This window comes from Gobius niger (assembly GCF_951799975.1).
Source record: "Gobius niger genome assembly, chromosome: 14".
Classification (NCBI taxonomy): domain Eukaryota; kingdom Metazoa; phylum Chordata; class Actinopteri; order Gobiiformes; family Gobiidae; genus Gobius; species Gobius niger.
The window spans coordinates 17,012,685-17,032,917 of NC_136865.1; the positions used below are offsets into that span (position 1 = coordinate 17,012,685).

General features: G+C 40.9%; 5 protein-coding genes across 8 annotated transcripts in view; 2 read left to right on the forward strand and 3 right to left on the reverse strand.

The window, feature by feature from the left end:
- Nucleotides 1-2,778: 2,778 nt before the first annotated feature.
- tdp2b (tyrosyl-DNA phosphodiesterase 2b) lies at nucleotides 2,779-8,184 on the reverse strand. 2 transcript variants are annotated; one of them, XM_079570506.1, is made up of 7 exons: nucleotides 7,946-8,184; nucleotides 7,696-7,817; nucleotides 7,470-7,616; nucleotides 7,281-7,372; nucleotides 7,094-7,212; nucleotides 3,184-3,354; nucleotides 2,779-3,119 (listed from the first exon to the last, which is right to left on the reverse strand). In XM_079570506.1, the coding sequence occupies exons 1-7, from the start codon at nucleotides 8,081-8,083 to the stop codon at nucleotides 2,838-2,840; spliced, it is 1,071 nt and encodes a 356-aa protein (XP_079426632.1). In that variant the 5' UTR covers nucleotides 8,084-8,184; the 3' UTR covers nucleotides 2,779-2,837. The 2 variants fall into 2 exon arrangements, with proteins under 2 accessions (XP_079426632.1, XP_079426631.1); XM_079570505.1 differs by lacking the exons at nucleotides 2,779-3,119; nucleotides 3,184-3,354 and adding exons at nucleotides 6,286-6,753; nucleotides 6,831-7,001 and having other exon boundaries at nucleotides 7,946-8,181.
- Nucleotides 8,185-8,359: 175 nt separating this feature from the next.
- On the forward strand, nucleotides 8,360-10,353 carry acot13 (acyl-CoA thioesterase 13). Its single transcript, XM_079570699.1, has 3 exons — nucleotides 8,360-8,497; nucleotides 8,582-8,766; nucleotides 9,021-10,353. Exons 1-3 carry the CDS (start codon nucleotides 8,414-8,416, stop codon nucleotides 9,178-9,180), a joined length of 429 nt encoding a protein of 142 aa, XP_079426825.1. The 5' UTR covers nucleotides 8,360-8,413; the 3' UTR covers nucleotides 9,181-10,353.
- On the reverse strand, nucleotides 9,328-12,766 carry cUnh6orf62 (chromosome Un C6orf62 homolog). Its single transcript, XM_079570698.1, has 5 exons — nucleotides 11,350-12,766; nucleotides 11,075-11,251; nucleotides 10,869-10,994; nucleotides 10,646-10,780; nucleotides 9,328-10,570 (listed from the first exon to the last, which is right to left on the reverse strand). The coding sequence occupies exons 1-5, from the start codon at nucleotides 11,476-11,478 to the stop codon at nucleotides 10,445-10,447; spliced, it is 693 nt and encodes a 230-aa protein (XP_079426824.1). The 5' UTR covers nucleotides 11,479-12,766; the 3' UTR covers nucleotides 9,328-10,444.
- A 187-nt stretch (nucleotides 12,767-12,953) lies between these two features.
- gmnn (geminin DNA replication inhibitor) lies at nucleotides 12,954-14,881 on the forward strand. The gene is made up of 7 exons (XM_079570512.1): nucleotides 12,954-13,063; nucleotides 13,319-13,391; nucleotides 13,791-13,892; nucleotides 13,975-14,125; nucleotides 14,197-14,279; nucleotides 14,401-14,511; nucleotides 14,580-14,881. The coding sequence occupies exons 2-7, from the start codon at nucleotides 13,335-13,337 to the stop codon at nucleotides 14,802-14,804; spliced, it is 729 nt and encodes a 242-aa protein (XP_079426638.1). The 5' UTR covers nucleotides 12,954-13,063; nucleotides 13,319-13,334; the 3' UTR covers nucleotides 14,805-14,881.
- A 2,807-nt stretch (nucleotides 14,882-17,688) lies between these two features.
- ripor2 (RHO family interacting cell polarization regulator 2) overlaps nucleotides 17,689-20,233 on the reverse strand; it is a 62,367-nt gene continuing 59,822 nt past the window's right edge. For all 3 annotated transcript variants that reach the window (XM_079570488.1, XM_079570487.1, XM_079570489.1), the window contains exons 18-22: nucleotides 19,739-19,912; nucleotides 19,369-19,571; nucleotides 18,989-19,072; nucleotides 18,607-18,697; nucleotides 17,689-17,857 (exon numbers count right to left, since the gene is read on the reverse strand). In XM_079570488.1, coding sequence (XP_079426614.1) covers nucleotides 17,757-17,857; nucleotides 18,607-18,697; nucleotides 18,989-19,072; nucleotides 19,369-19,571; nucleotides 19,739-19,912 — 653 coding nt within the window. In that variant the 3' untranslated portion in view covers nucleotides 17,689-17,756. The remainder of the gene's footprint in view (nucleotides 17,858-18,606; nucleotides 18,698-18,988; nucleotides 19,073-19,368; nucleotides 19,572-19,738; nucleotides 19,913-20,233) is intronic.

The window sequence follows — 20,233 nt, forward strand, 5'->3', positions numbered from 1 at the left end:
TAGTTTGTCTATGGTTTCAAGACAAAACAGCCTTTGGTGAAGCTTTCACGTCCTGTTGACAGTTTTGAATGTCATCTTAAATGATAATCCCAATTAAACTTGCTGTCCAGTGCAGGATTTAAAATATTTATTCGTGAGAAAACTGCTGGACTTTCCATAAGCTTTCACAGAGACTGGAAAAATGATAGCACTGCATCGGAAAAAAAAATAGGAAGTGTGTGAAACTGGCTTTTATTTAGCTTTCTGTAAATCTAGACTAAACCAGATCTAAAAAGGGGCTCAAATCAAAAATAGACTAAGCTTGGACTAAAACATAACTAAATTGAGTGTTCACCACGTCTAGACATCAAGAAAAGAATGCAGTGGAGCCTGAATACCACCAATGGTACAAGTACCACAGTTTGAGGACCAGTGCAGTAGGATAAATATAACCATTTAGATCTTGTGTTGTGGGGTATTTTGTTATATATTTGTGTCCACATAGAGAAATCATTTAGCTGCATTCAGTACTGTGCTTATAAGTTTGCAGAAAGGTCAGATAATGCCAAAATGATCAGAGTAGTTCTGTACCATTTTAACAAGCAGATCAAACTTGACCAACTAAAACAAAAAGTACACTTGCTGTTGGTCGCAGATTCATTGCCATAAGTGCTTTTTACTCCGGACTTAATCCTGTCTAATGCAAAATACATTCAGAAGCAAAGCTCCAACCTGGAAGTACTAAAATATCTATTCCACAATGATACAACTTGACACGTTCATGACATATCTTTGTGTTTACACCTTTGCAAATTACTTAAAGTGAGTCCATTCCTCCCTTCATCTCATGTGACCTGGCCCTAACCTGTAACCCTGTGCCTGTAATGACTCCAACTCTGGGGGTTTCCCTTATCTTGCAAATAGCAAAACGAGTGTCGGTCCTCAAAAATGCATGTGCACCGAGAGGCCAGAAATAATGCTGGCTTCTGGGCCAGTTTGTCACACTGATTTGGAAGTGGACCTGTGATGGATGCACTCAGTGGGTGATCTAGAGTCTAGAGCAAAAGGGCAGCGCTGCCACCACTTCATACACTTGCCCTTGCAGTTTGCTTTGTGACTTTCTGCCAGCTCAAGAGTGGACATGATGGGATCGACTTGTGTAAACAGAAGATTCATGAAGAGGTGGTAGCAACAAATTACAAGCACTAGCATGTAGGTTAGCATGTAGGTTATATTCTATAATGTATCTATTCTTTCCAGTTTTAGCTCCTCAAAGGTGAGTACAGCCAATCAGCCATACGCCTGAATGGTTTGTATTTTGTTCTTTACTTCAATTTAACCATTTTAACATCTCTACTTCACACCACCCTTTATATGAAAGTGCAGACAAACAACCACAGTGTCATTCAGGGTGGGGGTCAGATTTGCAACAAGCCAATGGCCACAGTCCACACACAAACCCGAGAACATTAGATATGGCAAGCCTTAGATCTCACTGAGGGCTGAATGGATAGATGCTCCCGAAATACATCTGCAAGTCAGAAGTAGTTGGTTGATGGGAAAAGCCCATATCACACAGGGCAGTGGTGAAGGGCCCGTACAGTCTTTCTGTCACAGATAAATCAAAAGATGGGTATGATTTGTCACAGATGCTGGATCCAACTGTACCTCTCAGGTTAGAAATATTTTGTTAATTTTGTATATTTCATCATTCTCTTTTTTCGTAGGTTACAAAAATATAGACACCACGTTTGTCCAATGCAACTGTAAAGAACACGACCACAACCTATTTGGTAAAAGGCAGATATTTACTTACACATGATTAAGACAGACATACAACCATTGTGTTTATGATCCAAGCTTTATTCATTTGAGGAAACTCAATAGTGCCCTCTTGTGGCAAGTTATCGGAATTACAAAAACATCAAGTTGTTTTTTTTAGGAGGCTCTATTGGACCCGGGTGGTAGGAAAAAAAGTCTTTCTATACAAGTGTTATATATAATTTTTATCAGCTTCACAAAACTGCTATTGAGATCATTTTATGCCTATGTCTTACCCAAAATGTGAATATTCTAAAGTGTTGTCAATAAAAACAGACAGAAAACCGCCTTAATGATAACCGCCTTTTTCTTACCTTCAAGCCTGGTTGTGGAGATCTAATTCTCGTACAACCCAGAAGCGCTTGTACTCTTTCCATTTGTTATAATATTTAGAATAGAAAAATAAAATAAGTTTTCAATTTTTTCCTATATAAAAATGTGTTGTACAAAAAAAATAAAAATAAATAATAAAATATTCGTATTCAGGACTAAATACATACAATTCAAAATAAAACCATCCCAGAGACCTCCAGTGCCATGGTTATAGAGCTACAGCCATTCAAAGAAAACAAAGGTGCCATTTTGCACAGAAATGGGGCTCCAATATCCAATATTCCCATAGCTATAAAATTTTACACAGTCGGTGCGGTCAATACAATTAGTAACTACAGTAAGTTTCAAAGGAAAACTACTAGGTATGTCTTAGGAATCTTTTTGTAAAGTAGCATCAACGTTTCGAGACAAAATAAAACATATTTCTTTGGCAAATATAAAGTGTAATACAAGTTGTGTTTCACTAACACAGATTTTGCAAATCTTTCAAATGAGGCATCACACTGGCATGCAGGCTCTAAGCTCTCCAGTCAATTAACTTGGAGATTTGGATATGCATAATAATTGGAGAAAATCCGCCTGGTGGAGGTGGCAGTTAATTAAACCTCCAATTCCGATAAAAAAAAATACATAAAAGCAGTTTTTTGGACTGAATGGATAAGGCCATGACTGTAAATATAATTCAGCCTAAAGCTACAATGTCATTAGCTAGACACAAAGCAGCAGTAGATTCCCCAATGGTCACTCGTGAAGCGGTCACAGTCTAGTTTCTCTCTGCCTATCAAGGCCATGTGATCCGGGAGGAGGCCAGGCACTCCCTCCTTTGAGGCAGGACGGAGGTAAAGGCGATCAAAGCGAAAACGGCAAACATGAGAAATCTCTTTGTTTGTGTTACTTTTGGTATCCCAGGTGTAGCGGACGTGCTCTCGTTTGCCCAGACGCTCCCACACGTCACACACAGTTGAGGGCAGACCCACTTTGGCCACCTGGAACAGTCCATATCAGGGCGTGGACTTATCAATTGTTTATGTATATAGCCAAAGTACTGACCTCAGTGTCTCTGAGGTTGGTGTCTCCTCCGAACAGCACAGTAACATCCTCAGGAGCGTCTGTCATCCTTTGCATCACCACACGAAGCTGCTTCATTCGCTCCTCTGCGTGACCCTTACAGCTCTCCAGGTGAGACGTCATCAGACATAATTTGTGCTCTTTGAAAGTCACCTGGGCAAAAAAAAGAAAAGTTACATTATGTGGTTATCTTCACGAATAAGAAACAACAGCATGTATCTACCAACTTGAGCCACAAGCAGATTTCTCAGCATTTTTGTAGTAGGGTAGGGCACAATGTTTTTCTCCAACAGTTCAACTCTGGACCTCTTGAGCATCATGCCAGTGAAATATCCCTCTTCACCTCCTTAACAGAAACAGTCACACTGGCTTAGGATATTGGATCGGGCAGTGGTTCTCACACCAAGTATCACCTCACCAGGCCTGAAAAGGGACTTAAATTGTGCACTAAACTGGGTGTGTGAATGATATATTGTGTTTTTTATGTTGTTTTACTGTTGGTCAAACATTTGTTCTTTCCTGCCATGTCAACCCGTAATAAAATCTAATAAAATGTAATCTAATCTAAATATATTAACCAAGAAAATACAACATTTTACTGTAATACTAAAGCATTAAGACAATTAGATTTGTTTGAGAATCACTGAGATAAGGTAAAGCATAAAACAACATAATACCTTCAATAATGAGGTAGCTGACAGCCTGTTTCTTTAGGTACTGCACATAGGGTGGAATGAGCTCCTGTAACAACACCACATCTGGGGTATATCTATATACGCCCAAAACAAAAACAAATCTAACAGTTATTCTATGTGAACTGCCATACAGTTAGCACTTGTTACCCAATATGTTTGTAGCAGCTTACATGTCCAAGTAGGAGCAGAGGCCCCGCATTCGCTCAAATAAGTTCTCTAGATCAAGCCCATCCACATTCCATGAGACCAGAGACAGCTTGTCGTCTTCCCCTGGATGTTTTGCAGATGAGGAGCTGAGTTCAGGCAAAGCAATGCAACAAATAGTTAAAAAACATAACTAGCCGACAGAATGGTAGAAAAGTCATTAACCGTTGTGATGCATTCTGGTCCATCGTTCCTTTTCCCCCCTCTTGGCCAGGCTTTTGTCCTTTAGAAAAGCTTTAACTTTAACTGCTTTCCGGGTCTGCGTTGAAGACTTGAACTTAGGCACTAAAACACCATGTGATTCGGTTAACTATTGCCCAATCTTGAATAAATAATGTGTTTAAATAGAGAACAGACAAAGAGGTGTGGCTGCAGTGACACACTCTGCCAGCTGGAGAGCGGCAAGCTTCTCACACAAACGACCAGTGAGGTCCGACTTTCTTCCACATTTGCAACCGATGGTTCTAATGTAGCTAATATATTTGCAAAAAATAAAATTTAACGCCAAACAGAGGCTGTTTCCCTGTTCCCTGATCCTGAACATCGGCGTCACGTCATCACAGCGCCGCCAAGTGGTCCATTTCACTCAGACCACTCGCCCCTCCGTTTGGCTCATTTACGAAGGGCACACCTGTGGATCCTCCGCTGCCTCCGAGAACTGAAATTACCCATGATGCACGGCAACATTGATGTTGTTTTTCTCGCAAAACTTTAGTTTGAACTCACTTTAAAAAAGTTTTGTTCCACATTTGTGCAAAAAAAAAAAAAAATTCTAATAATAAAATCATTGGTGGAAGTGTGTAAGCAAGTAAAGATGTAAAAAAGAGGTTTGTATAAAGTTAGTGAAAGGCCTAATAAATAGGCTTAGTTATTGAGAAAATAGGCCTATGATTGTTTACGTATGTCTACAATGTAGTAGCTATGACCGATAAACTGGACCTGCTAAATATATTTAATATTTGAATTGAATTTCTTACAAATAATTGCAGAAATGTTATTATTTTATTCAGGCCAAAATGTTCAAACAGTAAGACATCCAACCTAAACCAGTTTATGAACGGCTTCCTGGACTCTTTTATTCATAAAACAGTTGTTTTTGTTTGCATAGATTGACATTTATTATATGATTTGACACGTGACCTGACGCAGCCGCTCGCGGAGCTCAAATGCGGCGGTGAGAAGACACTCTGCTCCGTCAACGAGGTGGACAAACGGAGGACGGATCCTCGCAATTGAGAAACAGCCATATGTTTGGAGTGCAGTCAATGACTGTAAATGAATCAAGGCCGCCCAGATGTCTCCACTTTCACACATCCTTTCTGCAGAGTAAAGAATTAAAGAATGTGTGCAACATTATTCAAAGAAAGTTTTCTTATTTTTTTTATTTTTTTTTGCCAAAAGCAACTTTTCTCTTCAGTGCTGTGTCAGAGCTAAACCTTCAGTGCTGTGTCAGAGAGCTAAACCATTACTTTTTGGAAATATTTTTATTAGAGTAAATGGACTCAACTTAAATAGTGCTTTTCTACCTTCATCAGGTCAAAGCGCTTTGGAACCAGTCACCCATTCACACTCTCGTTCATACACCAATGTACGCAGACACTGGAGGCAAGTAGGGTGAAGTGTCTTGCCCAAGGACACAATGACAGTGTGCATTTACGGGAGCTGGGATTTGAACCCACAACCTTCCCATCACAAGACAACCCACTGTACCAACCTGTATTCTTTTGTCACAAGGGTCCCACATCCCAATTTGTGGATGGCACCATTCTAGAGGTTATGCGTGTGATGTCAAAGCATAGCAACTGCATGGCAGATAGTTAGCCTGGCCAGCATACACACTTCTTTATTGTTATATTTGAAATATATTCAAACAAAACCAGTTTAGATTAAACAGAGGAGAATAGGCTGGCATGTCATGCTAGCAGATGGTGTACATCACAGCAACAGCATAACAGAGCAAAATGTTCTGGCAAGTCTGCAGTTATCCCCACTTGTTTTCAAGTTCTACAATGTGATGATGTCATAGTAGCCAGTGGGGGCAGGGGACCGTTTTTCCTACATTACACTTTCACAAGTCATATCTAAAAAGACAATTTATGAATTACACAAAATATCATTAATATCAGACACTGGGCCAATGAGCTCTAAGTACAAGACCAAAAATGTCCTCAAAAACAAAATAATTTGACCTCTATATAATATTATAGGCCTTCAGAACGCTGTGATGTCACCTGAAACCTGGCAATAGCCTATTAAGTGCAAATGATTAAAATCTCTGCTTTTATCAAATGGTACCAATTTAAACGCTAGCTAAAACAATGTTTTGAGTAAGACTATAAAATAGTCTTGAAGCAAAAATGTCACTTGGGTGTTAGTCAGATTCAAAACTGCAGTAGATTCCCCAGTGGTCACTCGTGAAGCGGCCACAGTCCAGTTTCTCCAGTCCTATCAAAGCCATGTGATCCGGGACAAAGTGAGACACTCCCTCCTTTGAGGCAGGACGGAGGTAGATGCGATCGAAGCGGCAGCGGCTCACATAAGGAACAGTCTTATTGGTGTTAGTTTTGGTATCCCAGGTGTAGCGGCAGTGCTCCTGTTTGCCAAGACGCTCCCACACATCACACACAGTTGATGGCAGACCCACTTTAGCAACCTGAAACAGAGCATTTCAGACATTAAGTGTGTGCACTTGGTTTGGTTTGTGCATTGACATATAGCCAAAGTTCGGACCTCAGTGTCTCTGAGGTTGGTGTCTCCTCCGAACAGCACAGTAACATCATCAGGAGCGTCTGTCGTCCTTTGCATCACCACACGAAGCTGCTTCATTCGCTCCTCTGCGTGACCCTTGCAGCTCTCCAGGTGAGAAGTCATCAGACATAATTTGTGCTCTTTGAAAGTCACCTGGCCAAAAAAGAAAGAGAATAAAACATTCTTTTAAGGGGCCATCTACAGCTAATAATTAAAGACAATTTAAACCGCTTGTGTTGGCCAACCTGAGCGACCAGCAGATTCCTCATCATTTTTGTTGTGGGGAAAGGTACAATGTTTTTCTCCAACAGTTTAACTCTTGACCTCTTGAGCATCATGCCAGTGAAATATCCCTCTTCTCCTCCTTGTTGGAAAACAGTCAAACAGGCTTAGTATCATCATCACTCACATCACTCACATCAATCACAATACCTTCAATAATGAGGTAGCTGACGGCTCGTTTCTTTAGGTACTGCACATAGGGTGGAATGAGCTCCTGTAAAAACACCACATCTGGGGTATATCTAAAAAAAACACAACAAAAATGTAAATCTTACACTTTGTGAACAACCATGCTGTAAATACTTGTCACCCCATATATTTGTAGTTTGAACAGCTTACAAGACTAAGTAGGAGCAGAGGCCCCGCGCTCGCTCAACAACGTTGTCTGTATCAAGTCCATCTACATTCCAGGAGATAAGGGACAGCTTTCTGTCGTCTTCCTCTGAAGGTTTTGAAGATGAGGGGCTGTCTTCAGTCAGATCAATGCTGCAAAGAGTTAGTTTGTGGAAAAACAATTATTACTCTGTGAAACTGACATCTGGAGGACAGTAGAAAAGTGATTTACCATCGTTGTGGTGTATTTGTATCTATTTTTCTCTTTTTCGTTTCAGGGCTATGGCTTCTTTCCTCTGGAGAATCTTTAAACACACTTTCCAAGTCTGCCTCGAAGAAAGAATTCAATGCTCTCTGAAAAGCACAATGACACGTGTGATATGATGTGCAAGTCATACACTTACACATCAAAAAGAACATCACAAAAGAATGCAGACTTTGCTGTTTGGGGGGAGAGGAGGGGGGGTTCATCAGGAGCTTACCTCCATTTCCCAGTCATTTTCAGCCAGGTAGCATTGAGCCACAGCAGAGTCAGTGCCCGCAATTGAAGCAAACTCCTCGCACAAACGGCTTCTACTTTCTTCCACATTTGAAGCAGGTGGTTCAAGTGTAGTTGACATCTTTGTAAATATGTAGCTGTGCCACAATCACTGACCAGAGTGCACTGACAGGAAATGCATTCACGCCACACGCTCTTCTCCGGTGTCACATCGAAACCATTCCGGAGAATAAAACCGATGACAAACCACATTTAAAACCAAGGAAATGATTCAAAAGCTAAAACTGAACAAAATATTGCATTATTTTCACACGACTTATAACCTTATATAAATGTAATGGGACTAAAATAATGACGTAAAATTGTGTATCTTTCCGGAAACATATCGCGACGTAACAGCTTCCGGTTTGAAGTAAACAGAAGTTTGACATTGGCTTTTCAGGCATTAAACATGGGTTCTTTGTCTTTAAATACATTAAAGCAGATAATGAGAGCAATGGTTGACAATCCGGGCTTTGATCGAGTTCTCAGTAAGGTGAGGAGAGTTAATATCGCATGTTTGTACTTTTAATGAAATGCATGTTGCTCGCCTGGTGTAGTTGACGAGCTGCTGTTTCAGGTGGACGTTTTGTCTGCGACCCCCGGTAAGGTGGTGTGTGAGATGCAGGTGGCGGAGGAGCACACAAACCGCGGGGGGACGCTGCACGGAGGGATGACAGCGACTCTGGTGGATGTCATCTCCACCGTGGCCATCATGTACAGCGAGAGGGGCGCACCGGGGGTCAGCGTGGACATGAATATAACGTAAGACTCAAATGAAAATAGCGATGTGTTGTTGAGCGGCTTGAATAACTGTATGTACAGATCGTGCTATTCTTCATTCATGCAATCAACGTCTACAAAATCATCACTTATGCCGCCCACGTGCAATGTTCTTCTCAGAGTTTTACATTCAAAAGCTCAATGTAGGGTAGTACTGCTTTTTAGTTTTCTCTCAAAGTCTGTCACAAGAAAAATGGTGCTGCGTCCCAGTCCTGATTCTGATTTTTGCTTTACAGATACATGAATGCTGCCAAGATTGGAGAAGATGTCCTCATTACTGCTCAAGTTCTGAAACAGGGGAAGACACTGGCCTTTGCAACTGTCGATTTAACTAACAAAGCCACAGGAAAAATCATTGCTCAGGGAAGACACACCAAACACCTTGGGAGCAGCTAAACATCACGTGTGCCTTTCATTTTAACTCCATTACTGTGTAACTGTGGCACAGGCTGAAGTAAAAGACTGTAAATATTTCACCATGTTTTCTGTGTTTAGGTCAGTGATTGGGATTCAAGCACATGCAATAAAAACAAATGGACAAAATTGATGCTTTCAGAATTTGCATGTATTGGGATATGCTCAGCGGTATTGATTTAAGAATCATAAACAGAAAAGTCCAGAAGGTACACTCTTCATACCATTTCAACAGAACATGAATCAACAAGGAGCAAAGTAATTTGTTCATTGTCAGTCTTTAACAAGCAAGCCCACAAACCCAATTTTAATTTCAGTACAATAGCAAATTAGTAGATCAAATTAAATTAGTTGCATGTATTAATTTTAAGTTTTCTACAACATTGCATTATAAACAAAACAAAACCGATTTCAGTAGCTTAAATCAATAGTGCATGAACTGCTTGAACATGACAGACCTTCAATGTTCTACCAACATGTTTTACCTGTGTCCAATGCCACCAACTCATTCAAGAATTTACCACAGGCCGGTGTAGTTTTGTTCAACAAAAAAAAGCAAATGTTGCCAAAATGGCTTAAGACCAGCAAAATAAAATAAACCCAAAACAATCAAAGGCAGTGTTTAAGAAGCAGTACCTTGCACTATATGATTTGACAAATATTGTTCATCTTGTTATCTCTTACACAGGCGTGATAACACCTTTTCACACCCGTCCTTGGTCAAAAGAATGTGTTGCGTTGTTTTAGCACCCCCCTTGACATTACATACAAGCCTCAATAATCCTTTCAATTGACAAGGATATCAACATGTCCATCAGAGAACCACCATTAAAACCTGTGTATTGTATGTTTATGTTCTGATGCAAGAGTTCCTTCATAGACTGGTGCTGTGGACAGAGCGGCTCCAAGAGAACAACCAACCACTCAAAAATCAATGTTCGTGCAGGTTCAAATAAACCAAATGGATGAGGAGGAAATGAAGGGGGGTAGGGAGAAAACAAGGGAGTCAATCCAAAATGCCAGAGGAGGATATTGGGTGGGGCAAAAAAAAAAAAAAGATGTGAACTGAATTAATATCAGGTCAGGGAGGGGAAAGAGTGAAGGGTAACAAAAAGGAGAGGTCCAAGCAAAAATTCAAAAAACTGTAAAAAGAAACTAGATGAGTACATAAATTTGCATCTGTAGGCTGTAGGTGAGAGGAAGGAGGGTTGGGCTTTTCCTATGGGACTGGATGGAGCAGGACACCCTAGTCGGGCATGTATGGGCGAAGATGATCCTCGATGTCTCCGACGCCCCAACAGGTCAACTGGTCCTGGGGCAGGTACAGGCAGAGGCTGCATAACTTGAAAATTGTGGCCTTGGCCTTAGGTGTCTGCAACATGGAAGAGAGTGTTTAATTTCCTATTTTTCTATACAGCTTTTAACTTTTTTTATCTGAATAACTGACCTGTAAGTGCTGTCTATCCATGAAGAGGAATACAGACTGAGTAGGATTGTTCATGACCATTCCAGCCTTGTCTTTACGACCCAAAGCATGCAAGCACTGCTTCTCGTAGTCTCCGTGATGGAATTCAAACTTGGCCTATTAACACAAGACAGACTTAATCTTTAAAAAATCTGTCACAGAATTAAAAGAGCAGATGTTGGTGGTAAGGTCATAGTTTTCTAACCTGAACAGGCCTAAAGGGTTCGTCATCAGCCCCCTTCCATCTGGAGAACAGCAGACAGACAATCTTCTCAATATCATTGCGTGGCCAAAGGATGAAATCCATCTCTTGGGTGCAGCCTATTACATCCTGAAAACAGAGAGAGTGCAGTCACGATTTAGACACTTTTCCATCCTTTCTCCCCAAAATGTAATGTGTAGGAAACATACCCTTCGCATAGACTGGTAGCGTGGTGCGTGCAGTTGTACAACATCTTTTTGGAAGAGTTCAATCGAACTCTCCAGAGTGTAGCTGGAATCCCGCACACCTCTGAGGATGTTTTCTTCATAGTTATTGGTCATCACTGGCACCACTTCAGCTACCTCAAAAAGTGCAGACTTCTTTTTCTAAAAGGAAATGGGTAGAACAGATTATGACTCAGTCACGTTGGAAATTTCAAGTGTAGTAGTTTGGTCAAATGTCATGTAACAATACCGATAATTACCTTTTCTTTGAAAACGAAGGCTATATAAATCTTGAAGTCAAACTGATCAGCCAAAGACTCCCTTTTCTTCCGGAGCTGCGCACGAAGTCGATTTCTTGTTTGATTTCTTCGTGAAGTTGGGTCCCCCATGGTTGGATTTAGCTGGCTGTCTTGTTGAACGTATGTATGTTGACAAATCTCAACTTTTGTTTTTCAGGTTGGATAAAAAAAACGCATCAAACAACTCTATACTAGATCCGTGATATACCTAACTATGAACTGATAATGTTAGCAAATTAAAACAAAGCAAGTCATTTTCTATTTGCAGAAGGGCACGGAAGAAGAGGGGAATGGCTATCAGGCAACAACTACATCTCTCTACTGTTTGTTCAGAAGTCCAAATTTAAGACATGACTTTAAAGTCGAATATGTCCCTTATTAAAATGCCATAGACAAGGTTCAAACTGTGAGTGATAAGACTTCTGTAAGCCTTCAACCAAGTGGGCTGGTTCGACTCAAATCCATTCTGGAAATATAATTCGCTAGTGTATTTAAGTAGTACGGATAATAGAAAGCAGACACATTTTATAATCCCGATGACTCCCCTCATCCATAGCCACGGTTTGATTGGTTTACTTTGCTGTAGAGTCGGACTCGGCACTATAAGCGTGTTAACACAGACAGACTGGGGATATAGACGAACATGGCAGGTAAATACAGATGCCAAGATATTGTGGCACCGGGGGACATTTATGGCCAGCGTAACTTAACATTTCCTGGAGTTTAGTGCCACTCACGAGGCCCTGCACGACCTGCGGAGCTGCTACGGCTGATAGTCATCATGTCGCTGTATTTTGGCCTTAGCTCGGCGTTCACGTCAACACTAACTAGTAGTGACAGGCTGTACAGCTACATTTTATCTTTTGAGCGGTTGGCTTGTTTGAGGCATGTGTGTGCTTGCTCTAGCGTACAGTCACCATTACTCGCGCTCACATTTTCTCGCCTAGTTCAATACAGAAGCCAGGTCTATACGATTTAAACACTAAATCTGTATGTTGGTTCAATTAGTTTTACACTGCATTTTAGCAATTGGCCAAAAATCTGTCACAGCTGAACGCCTAACAGCAAAATTGCACGATTCACGTCTCAAGTTGTGAGTTGTTTGTTGCGTTTGCTTGCTATCTCTTTTCCTTCGTCGTCACAACCTCCGTCTCGCCCTGCCGCATGCCATGTCAAGATAAATCGACAATCCAGCGACGATCCTCCGTCCTTTCATTCGACGTGTGATGTGTGGTGTCTCCCGGAGGGCCCATCGTTAATGGCGTGTCGTCCAGTGGTTTTTGGAGTGGATTCTTTGTTTTTGGGTGGCTAGTATCACTCGCGACTAGACAGCGTCAGCTTTCTCCAAAATGGCGACACGGCGAGCACAAAGATGTGACGTAAGTTATCACGTGATCGCAGAGGGATTTTATTTTCTAAGAATAAACAACACAACTCCTTTATAATGAATCTTAATACTCTTGCAAAATGGGACACAGTACAATGACATGGCAACGATCGTTAATTTATAAATGTACCACGTTTGATTTAAAAATACAAATGTACTTTTACACGCCCACGTGTGTCGCTAGCACCCACGTGACCAGGGGCGTATTTAAGGTCCTGGCGCGGGATCCTTTTTAAAACACATATTTCGGTCAGAGAACAACGCTGCATTTCCCAACAGTTTTCTGAGGTACTATTTTTACTTTCATTTACTTTGAATTAACAAGATGCTCGTATGCTGGTTGTTTGTTTTGTCATTTAGCGATATATTTTATCACCAACGTGTACTAAAGGTATGCTGATTGTTGTTAGCCTTTGGTTTCGCTAGTTCTCGACTGCAAGCCCAATGAGTACGAGACATTAGTCTTACTGTACTAGTTGTGACTTTAGGTGAGATTTTACTTTGTGTTTATGTAAGTTATGCTAGTGTGACTTTCTCCACCAGGTTATTCTGATTAGACATGGCGTCCAGTGGAAAACTCAAGCAGGTCAGCGGAAACTCCAACGAGAACATACTGGTGAGTATGTTTGGTTTCTGTCAAGGCTTTCTACAGTTTCGTCGAGGCAACACGTTTCTGAAGGCACAGACGCTATGCCTTTTAGCCCTTTAGTGCACAGTTGATGGGCGAGTGTTTAGAAGTAGTGATAAACATTAACTAAGGCTGCTTGTTGACTGCTCTTTAATGAGCGTTGGGTGTCTTTCCCACGGCTGAGAAAACCGTCCTGGCCATGTTCCCACGCCTGTTAGTGTTCAGGTGTTTCACCTGGCCCTCCATGGTGACAGAATAACTAAAGTAAGGCGTGCAAAGCAGCACTAAGCCTTACTAAATAGAAGCTTTTGAAAGTGAGAGTACAGATCATATTCCACTGTTTGGTTCTTGCTCTGTGTGCGTTTAAATAAATCCTTGTTTTTCCAGAGCTTCTTTGCCCCTTCACAAAAGCCAATGGGGCCACAAAGGACAAGTCTTAAGGTCCTCCAGTCCTCTGCAGTCAACAAGGAATTGGGAAAGGCATCACAGGTATTACCAGTGACATGGTGTTTAACAGTTTGAGCTGCTCACAAGTGGACAACAGTGTTTAGATGAAATGTAATCTCCTCAGGGGTCAAGGATCATTCCCAAGAGAAAACAATGGGTTCCAGAACAACTTAAAGGTCCAAAAAGAGTTAAGGTTGAAGTCAAAGCCACTCAAACAGAGGCTCTTGATGCCCCTGACAGTGTGACAAACGAGGCGTTCGAACTCATGGTCAAAGGTTAGTGTCTCTGTGCCTTTTGTCTAAAACCACTCTCTACAACTTGTATATTTACTAGTTCTGTATCCCAGAAACCCCACCTTCACTGTACTGGAAAGAGGTGGCAGAGGAGAGACGCAAAGCCTTGTATAATGTTCTACAAGAAAATGAGAAGGTGAGTTAATCACTTGGATGGGGGTAATGTTTAGTCATTTGCCCTGTTCCCACGCTCCCTTTTTAAAAATTACCTTTTGGAAAGCTTGTGTACAACTTGTGTTTTTATGTTCTCTTACAAGCTCCATAAAGAGATTGAGACAAAAAGTGAGCAAATTACAAAGCTACAGGGTGAGAATGAAGAGCTACAGGAGTTGGCACAGCATGTACAATACATGGCTGATATGATTGAGGTAAATGAAGTGGCTGTTGTGAATTTGACTGTTTTGAAAAGATGCTGACAGATTTATCCCTTATCCAGAGGCTGACCGGAAAGAGCCCCGAGAATCTTGAAGAACTGCGAGATCTTGCACTTGACACTGATGTGCATGAAGAGGACGCTAAAGACTCTGCACTAGAGCCAACAGAAGATTATGATTATGATGATGATGATTATGATGAGTGTGAAGATGACAGCGATGTGGAGGAAACTGAAGGAACGCTGGCCACAGAGACTGAGCAAGAGGATCCGAGTGAACAGGAATGACTGACCTGCTTTGGTCACACGTGCGGACTCTAACTTAATTCAACTTTTTATGCTGGTTTTACCTCTTGACACATCAACTTGTCATTTTTGTTTTTTGAGGGGGGGGGGGGGTGCGCTGTGCTATTGATTGTAAAATATCTCATTTGCCTTTTTTAAAATAAAACATTTTGTAAGCTACAGCATTGTGTATATGATCTCTGTACTGTGTTTGAATGGACTTTGCCTCGTTCAAAAGGCTGCCAGATCTATGCAACTTGACTACCCAGCTGGATTGCCGTGAATGGTGAGGTCCTAATTGTTTATGACGAAATGCAGACTCCAGTCCAATGTGTATCACTGAAAAAGGTTGCTTGTTGAGCCTTTAATGACATGTATTCTGACTCCTGAACTTCAAACTGTTGGCACTGGAGGGTCAGAAGCAGGTGGAGGGAATGTGAGCTGAAATGTAGCAGCTTAAAACTACAGACTTAAATGGGTCAGTGGCTATGGAACAATAGAGATCTGGAGAAGGACTGAATTCAGACTAGTCAATGAAGCCATGTACAAATAGATTTAAAGGTGCATTATACAAGTTCATTTGTGGGTATTTGATCTTGTGACACAGTGGCTGTCTGATCAGCTCCTTTTTCATCACAGTGGTTTCTAGCTCCTCCCCTTAGACACTGTGATATAAAGTACAGGTGCCATGCTTACCACTCATACAGCCGCTGGGTCACAAGATCAAATATGCAACTTATGTGGAGAAAAAAGAGGTGCATAATTCATCTTTTTAAAGCTTAAATCCGTGTTAAAGGACCATAGCAATGTTTCAGGTCATAACCCACAACCCCTCACACTTGTATGATATTCCCAAATGACTTTTTTTTTTGACTCCAGGGTTTCAATGGTTTATTGATACAACATGCAGCTACCACAGTGGTATGGGTTTGGACATTGAGGGCAAGAATATATTGATGGGATGAAAACTGGATTGACTGTATAAACCAGGATGAAGCAATAGTGGTCAACAAAAAACACTGCTACCCAACTAGCCCCTCTCCTCAACCCCTGCCCGTGAGTTTTCACCTTTCACACCTCGGTACCCGCCCACACGCACCTACGCCCAATGTAATACTCATGCTCTCCACACGAGGGCAGCAGACACGCAGTGCCCGCACCATAGCTACATATCGGAAAGTGTAATACAGTAATAGGAAAAAGTGGCTCCTGCCCCCACTGGGTCCTGTTTCCCATTTAAGAACCGGGGAAAAAAAACAATAGAAGTGCAAAACTTTTTCACAGCGTTCAGAAACGGTTGATGCCAAAGCCAGGATGCCATGTAAATATGCAAAAATAAAACTTTATTGTAACTTGAGCAGATGAAAATGCCGATCACATCAAGGTTATGCAACCGATCAGTACAGAAGCAGAGAAAAATGCTCAAATGAATCCATGATTACTGGTGTTTTTGTGCTGCAGAGTGTATGAGTACTATCCCAAACACTAATGCTATTCACATCTTGGAAATGATTAAACATTTTAACATATACATATTATACGAAACACTCAGTATAAAATATAAAACTTGTATCAATCAGTATGGCTTTAAAAAACTGTAGCAGGATTCACGTGGTAAATTGTGCTTTTAATGATTAGTTCTGTTGAAGTTTACTGAAAATACATTCTACTTGATTAATTACACCACAAATTGTTTTGCTTTGGTAACAGGGTCTAAATTTCTAAAATATAACTTCAACGATATAAAATTGATTGAATTAATAGGAGAAATACTGTAAGCAAATGTGAACGAATAGTACAGAATATAATCTATAAATTTAAAATAAACAATTTGTAAAGTTGAGCATGCAACAACTTGCATGGTAATAAACACAAGTTATTAGATTCCAAAATAAAAACAAATGTACAATTGTTATACATAATATCACCATACATTACAATATGACTTCAAAGGATATTAGATAGTTGTAAATAAATAAAACAAGTGAGACTTTGTCATTGTGCACCTGCGACGAAATCAGTAGTTACACAGAGGTCGGAAACAGTTTACATTGACCCCATTTTCCACTGAATAAAAAAAAAAAAACATCCACCATGCAACTTCCTTTAACTCAAAACTTCATTTAAATAAATCTTTACACTTCTCTCCAGCACAACTAAAAATGCATGCTCTCCATCTCCTCGAATTACTATTGCCACAGACTGGCTTGGTGCCTGCAAAGCCAATGAAAAATATTAACAAAGGACAGCTTTGTGGAACCTGCCAATGCCAAACCCTACTCATTTTCAATTGTAATAAAAAAATACAAATATGTACAACAAATTGCACTTATTAAGCTGCAAGCGGGAAAAATCCATACACAAAACAGTACAGCAGGTCAGAGCACCAACTGTTTTCTTCCTCAAACGTTGTAAACAATTTTTCATCAAGGCTTAAAAGTTTCACTGAAGCCCTTCTGGTCCTCGCTGCCACCGGACAAACATCGCTCATTCAAAAAGTCCCTGAAAAGTAAAACCCGACCGACAAGAAAAACAACTGCAGCAAACGGAGAATAGAGAATAAATCTGCCGCATTTACAAGCCTTCTGAAGCGCATGTCTTTGTAAAGTGCCACTAAGAATTCATTACATCGTACTTCGAGCAGTCTATGGTTTAGCAATTGATAGAAAGACGTATTGGAGCTGTTACAAACACAGTGTGCAGCAATTTATTAGCTTGAAGAGTGAAGATACTTTTTTTTTTTTTACACAAAAGCAATAATATTATGTATAACTTGAGTAGTTTTCCTGGCTCAGAAAGCAGTGACGAGGGGAAATGTGAAAACTGTGGGCTGTGGAAAGACAGTTCTTGGTTCATCGTTTCTCATGAGGCAGTGACGGCGGTATTTTCCGATCAGCCCTGAATGCACCGCAGCAGGGTTTTTCGGATGTGGACGTGGGTCAGTGACACAAAGGCTCAGAAGGCCGTGGTGACCGCGTTGCTCCGTCGAGTGCCCAAACGAAATATCTCCCCCGGCAACGTGTCCAACTGCTCATACGCCAGCCGTCCCTCGTCACCTGAACGCATCACAAGATAATTTACAATCACATTTTTAGACTATAGGAATTCTACAGTGGGATCTGAAAAAACAATCAGCCCTCTTTAAATGGCTCATTATTCATTCACTCCATACTCAGTGGTGGTAAGCTACAATTGTATTAGGGCTGGGCGATTAATAATTATTTTTTACTTGTACTCAATAATTGTCAGGTTTACAGACATTTCTTTGGCAGAATGAGGGAAAGGAAGATTTTTGTGTTAAATGTAACGCTTTCCTCCTTTGAGCTGAGGTTTGTATAAAAGATGTGTCTCAGGCCATGAATCAGCTCCATGTATTTATTTTCATATGTATGAATATATATTCAGATTGGCAGAAGAGAGACTGAGTGAATCATCTGAGCCACTGTCACTATTGTATGTATGTGCTTGATAAGTCTGATTGCATTACCATTATTTAATTTTAGTTTTTAGTTCAGAGCCTATACAATGACAGCAGACCCATTCCTTTGCTTTCAGTCAAAGTTGAGTGTTCACTATAATATTTGCAATAAATTTCTTCTTTTGATAATATGATTTTTATAATTCTTGTATTTATTTGGACTGGACACACCCCTGCATAGGCCTGAGATTACTATATATTTTTTTACAAAAGAGATAATAATAATTGAACATTTCTATTATCAGACTTAATGTCATTGGAGTAAATGGAGATGTGTGAATACAAATTCACTGCTTCATAAGTCGTCAAACGTGTGCATCAACTTACCAAAAGTGAGGAGTGTTTCTATGGCGACATGTCGCAGCTCCTCGTCTGCAGAATCACACAGAGCCACCACGGCTTTTATGCTCTCCACAGCCTACAGACAGTTCAATGTACGCATTAGGTACTCTCTCAACATAATACACTGTAAATACTGTTGCAGCATTGCCTCAAACCAACCCAAAGTATATTGATGGTTTTCTAAGTACTATTCTTAAAATTACAGTTACACATATTTGACATATTTTCCTTTTTTTGTAGTCAATAACAAATTGCTGCATTGGCTACAGTAGCAAAGCATAAAGCAGAATAATTTCTAATACAACAGTGTGTGGATGTGAAATTAGGTGAGTGAGCTCTGATCTGCTGTGACAAGTGCAGTGCTAACCTGCAGACAGCTGAGTGCTGAACAGGCCACTCTTTGGCTCTGGACTCCCGCCTCGGACAGCGCCTGGGTATAGACCTCCACTGCCTGTCAATATCAGACAACAGACGGTGTTAGGGCATCACAGGCAAAAGTAAGAAAAACTAGGGTGACCATCAAAAAGAGTCAAAGTGGGACAAGATACAAGATGACGTGGGACATGGCAGAATCAAAAGGTAAATTAGTTAAAGACGGTCATATTGATTTTATCGGCTATTTTATTTTAATCTTTAATGTACATAGACCAATGAAAGACCTAATTAGATGTGCCGTAGAACCAAAACACGGGACAAGTGTTAACCCTAAAAGAAACCACATCCTTATGTGTTGTGTGACCCACTCACCCTGGTCCTGAAGAAGCTGCTGGGCTGAGCAGAGGAGAGGTAGTCGGCCGCTGCTTTGTTCATCTCTGGGTCAGCTGCGGTGAGGAGCACAGCCAGAGACCTCAGGGTTCGGTTTCTGGGCCAAAGTGTCGACAAGGGCACCTCCTGCAGCTCCGATAGACACAGGCCGTGATCCGCACTCGATATGGCCTCGGCAAAGACCTCTGAGAAAGAGAAACAAGGGTCACAGGATAAGATAAATGCTTTTAGTTCTGATATACTTCATATAGTTCAGACAATGTATGAGCTGCTAAAAGTTTAGTTCTAGTTTAGTTACATGTATTTACAAAGCCCCCCCCCCAAAAAAAAAAAAAAAAAAAAACCTCCTCACCCTCTCTGGCCAGGTTGAGCAGGTGCGTCTCCATGTCCTGTACAGCATGTTGTGAGATGTAGCTGTTGAACTGGAACACAGTCAGGACGTCCTGGGACAGAGCAGCGACTGGAGGATTGGACCCCATCGCCAGGTCAGTCTTGTCCACCATCTCGCCCACAACCACGCTCATCACTGCAGAGCAATATTATCATCAAGTAAATGGAGAGCTCCGGTGGCATGACGGGCACAGAACAATTAGGTCGGTAGAAACTTTATTGATCCCAAAGGAAATTGTAATATTGTCGGCTGCCCTCATTAACACAGCATAATAAATAAAATACTAAAATACACTAAGAACGGTACAAATGAAATAAAAAACAATACGTCTGTTTGAATCTCTTGGCTAAGTAAATTATTACACAGACTAATTGCACGAGGGTGTGAGACAGAAAAAAATCTATGCCCTATGTTGTTTCTTACCAATAACTCTACAATTATTGTTAATAGTTCGGG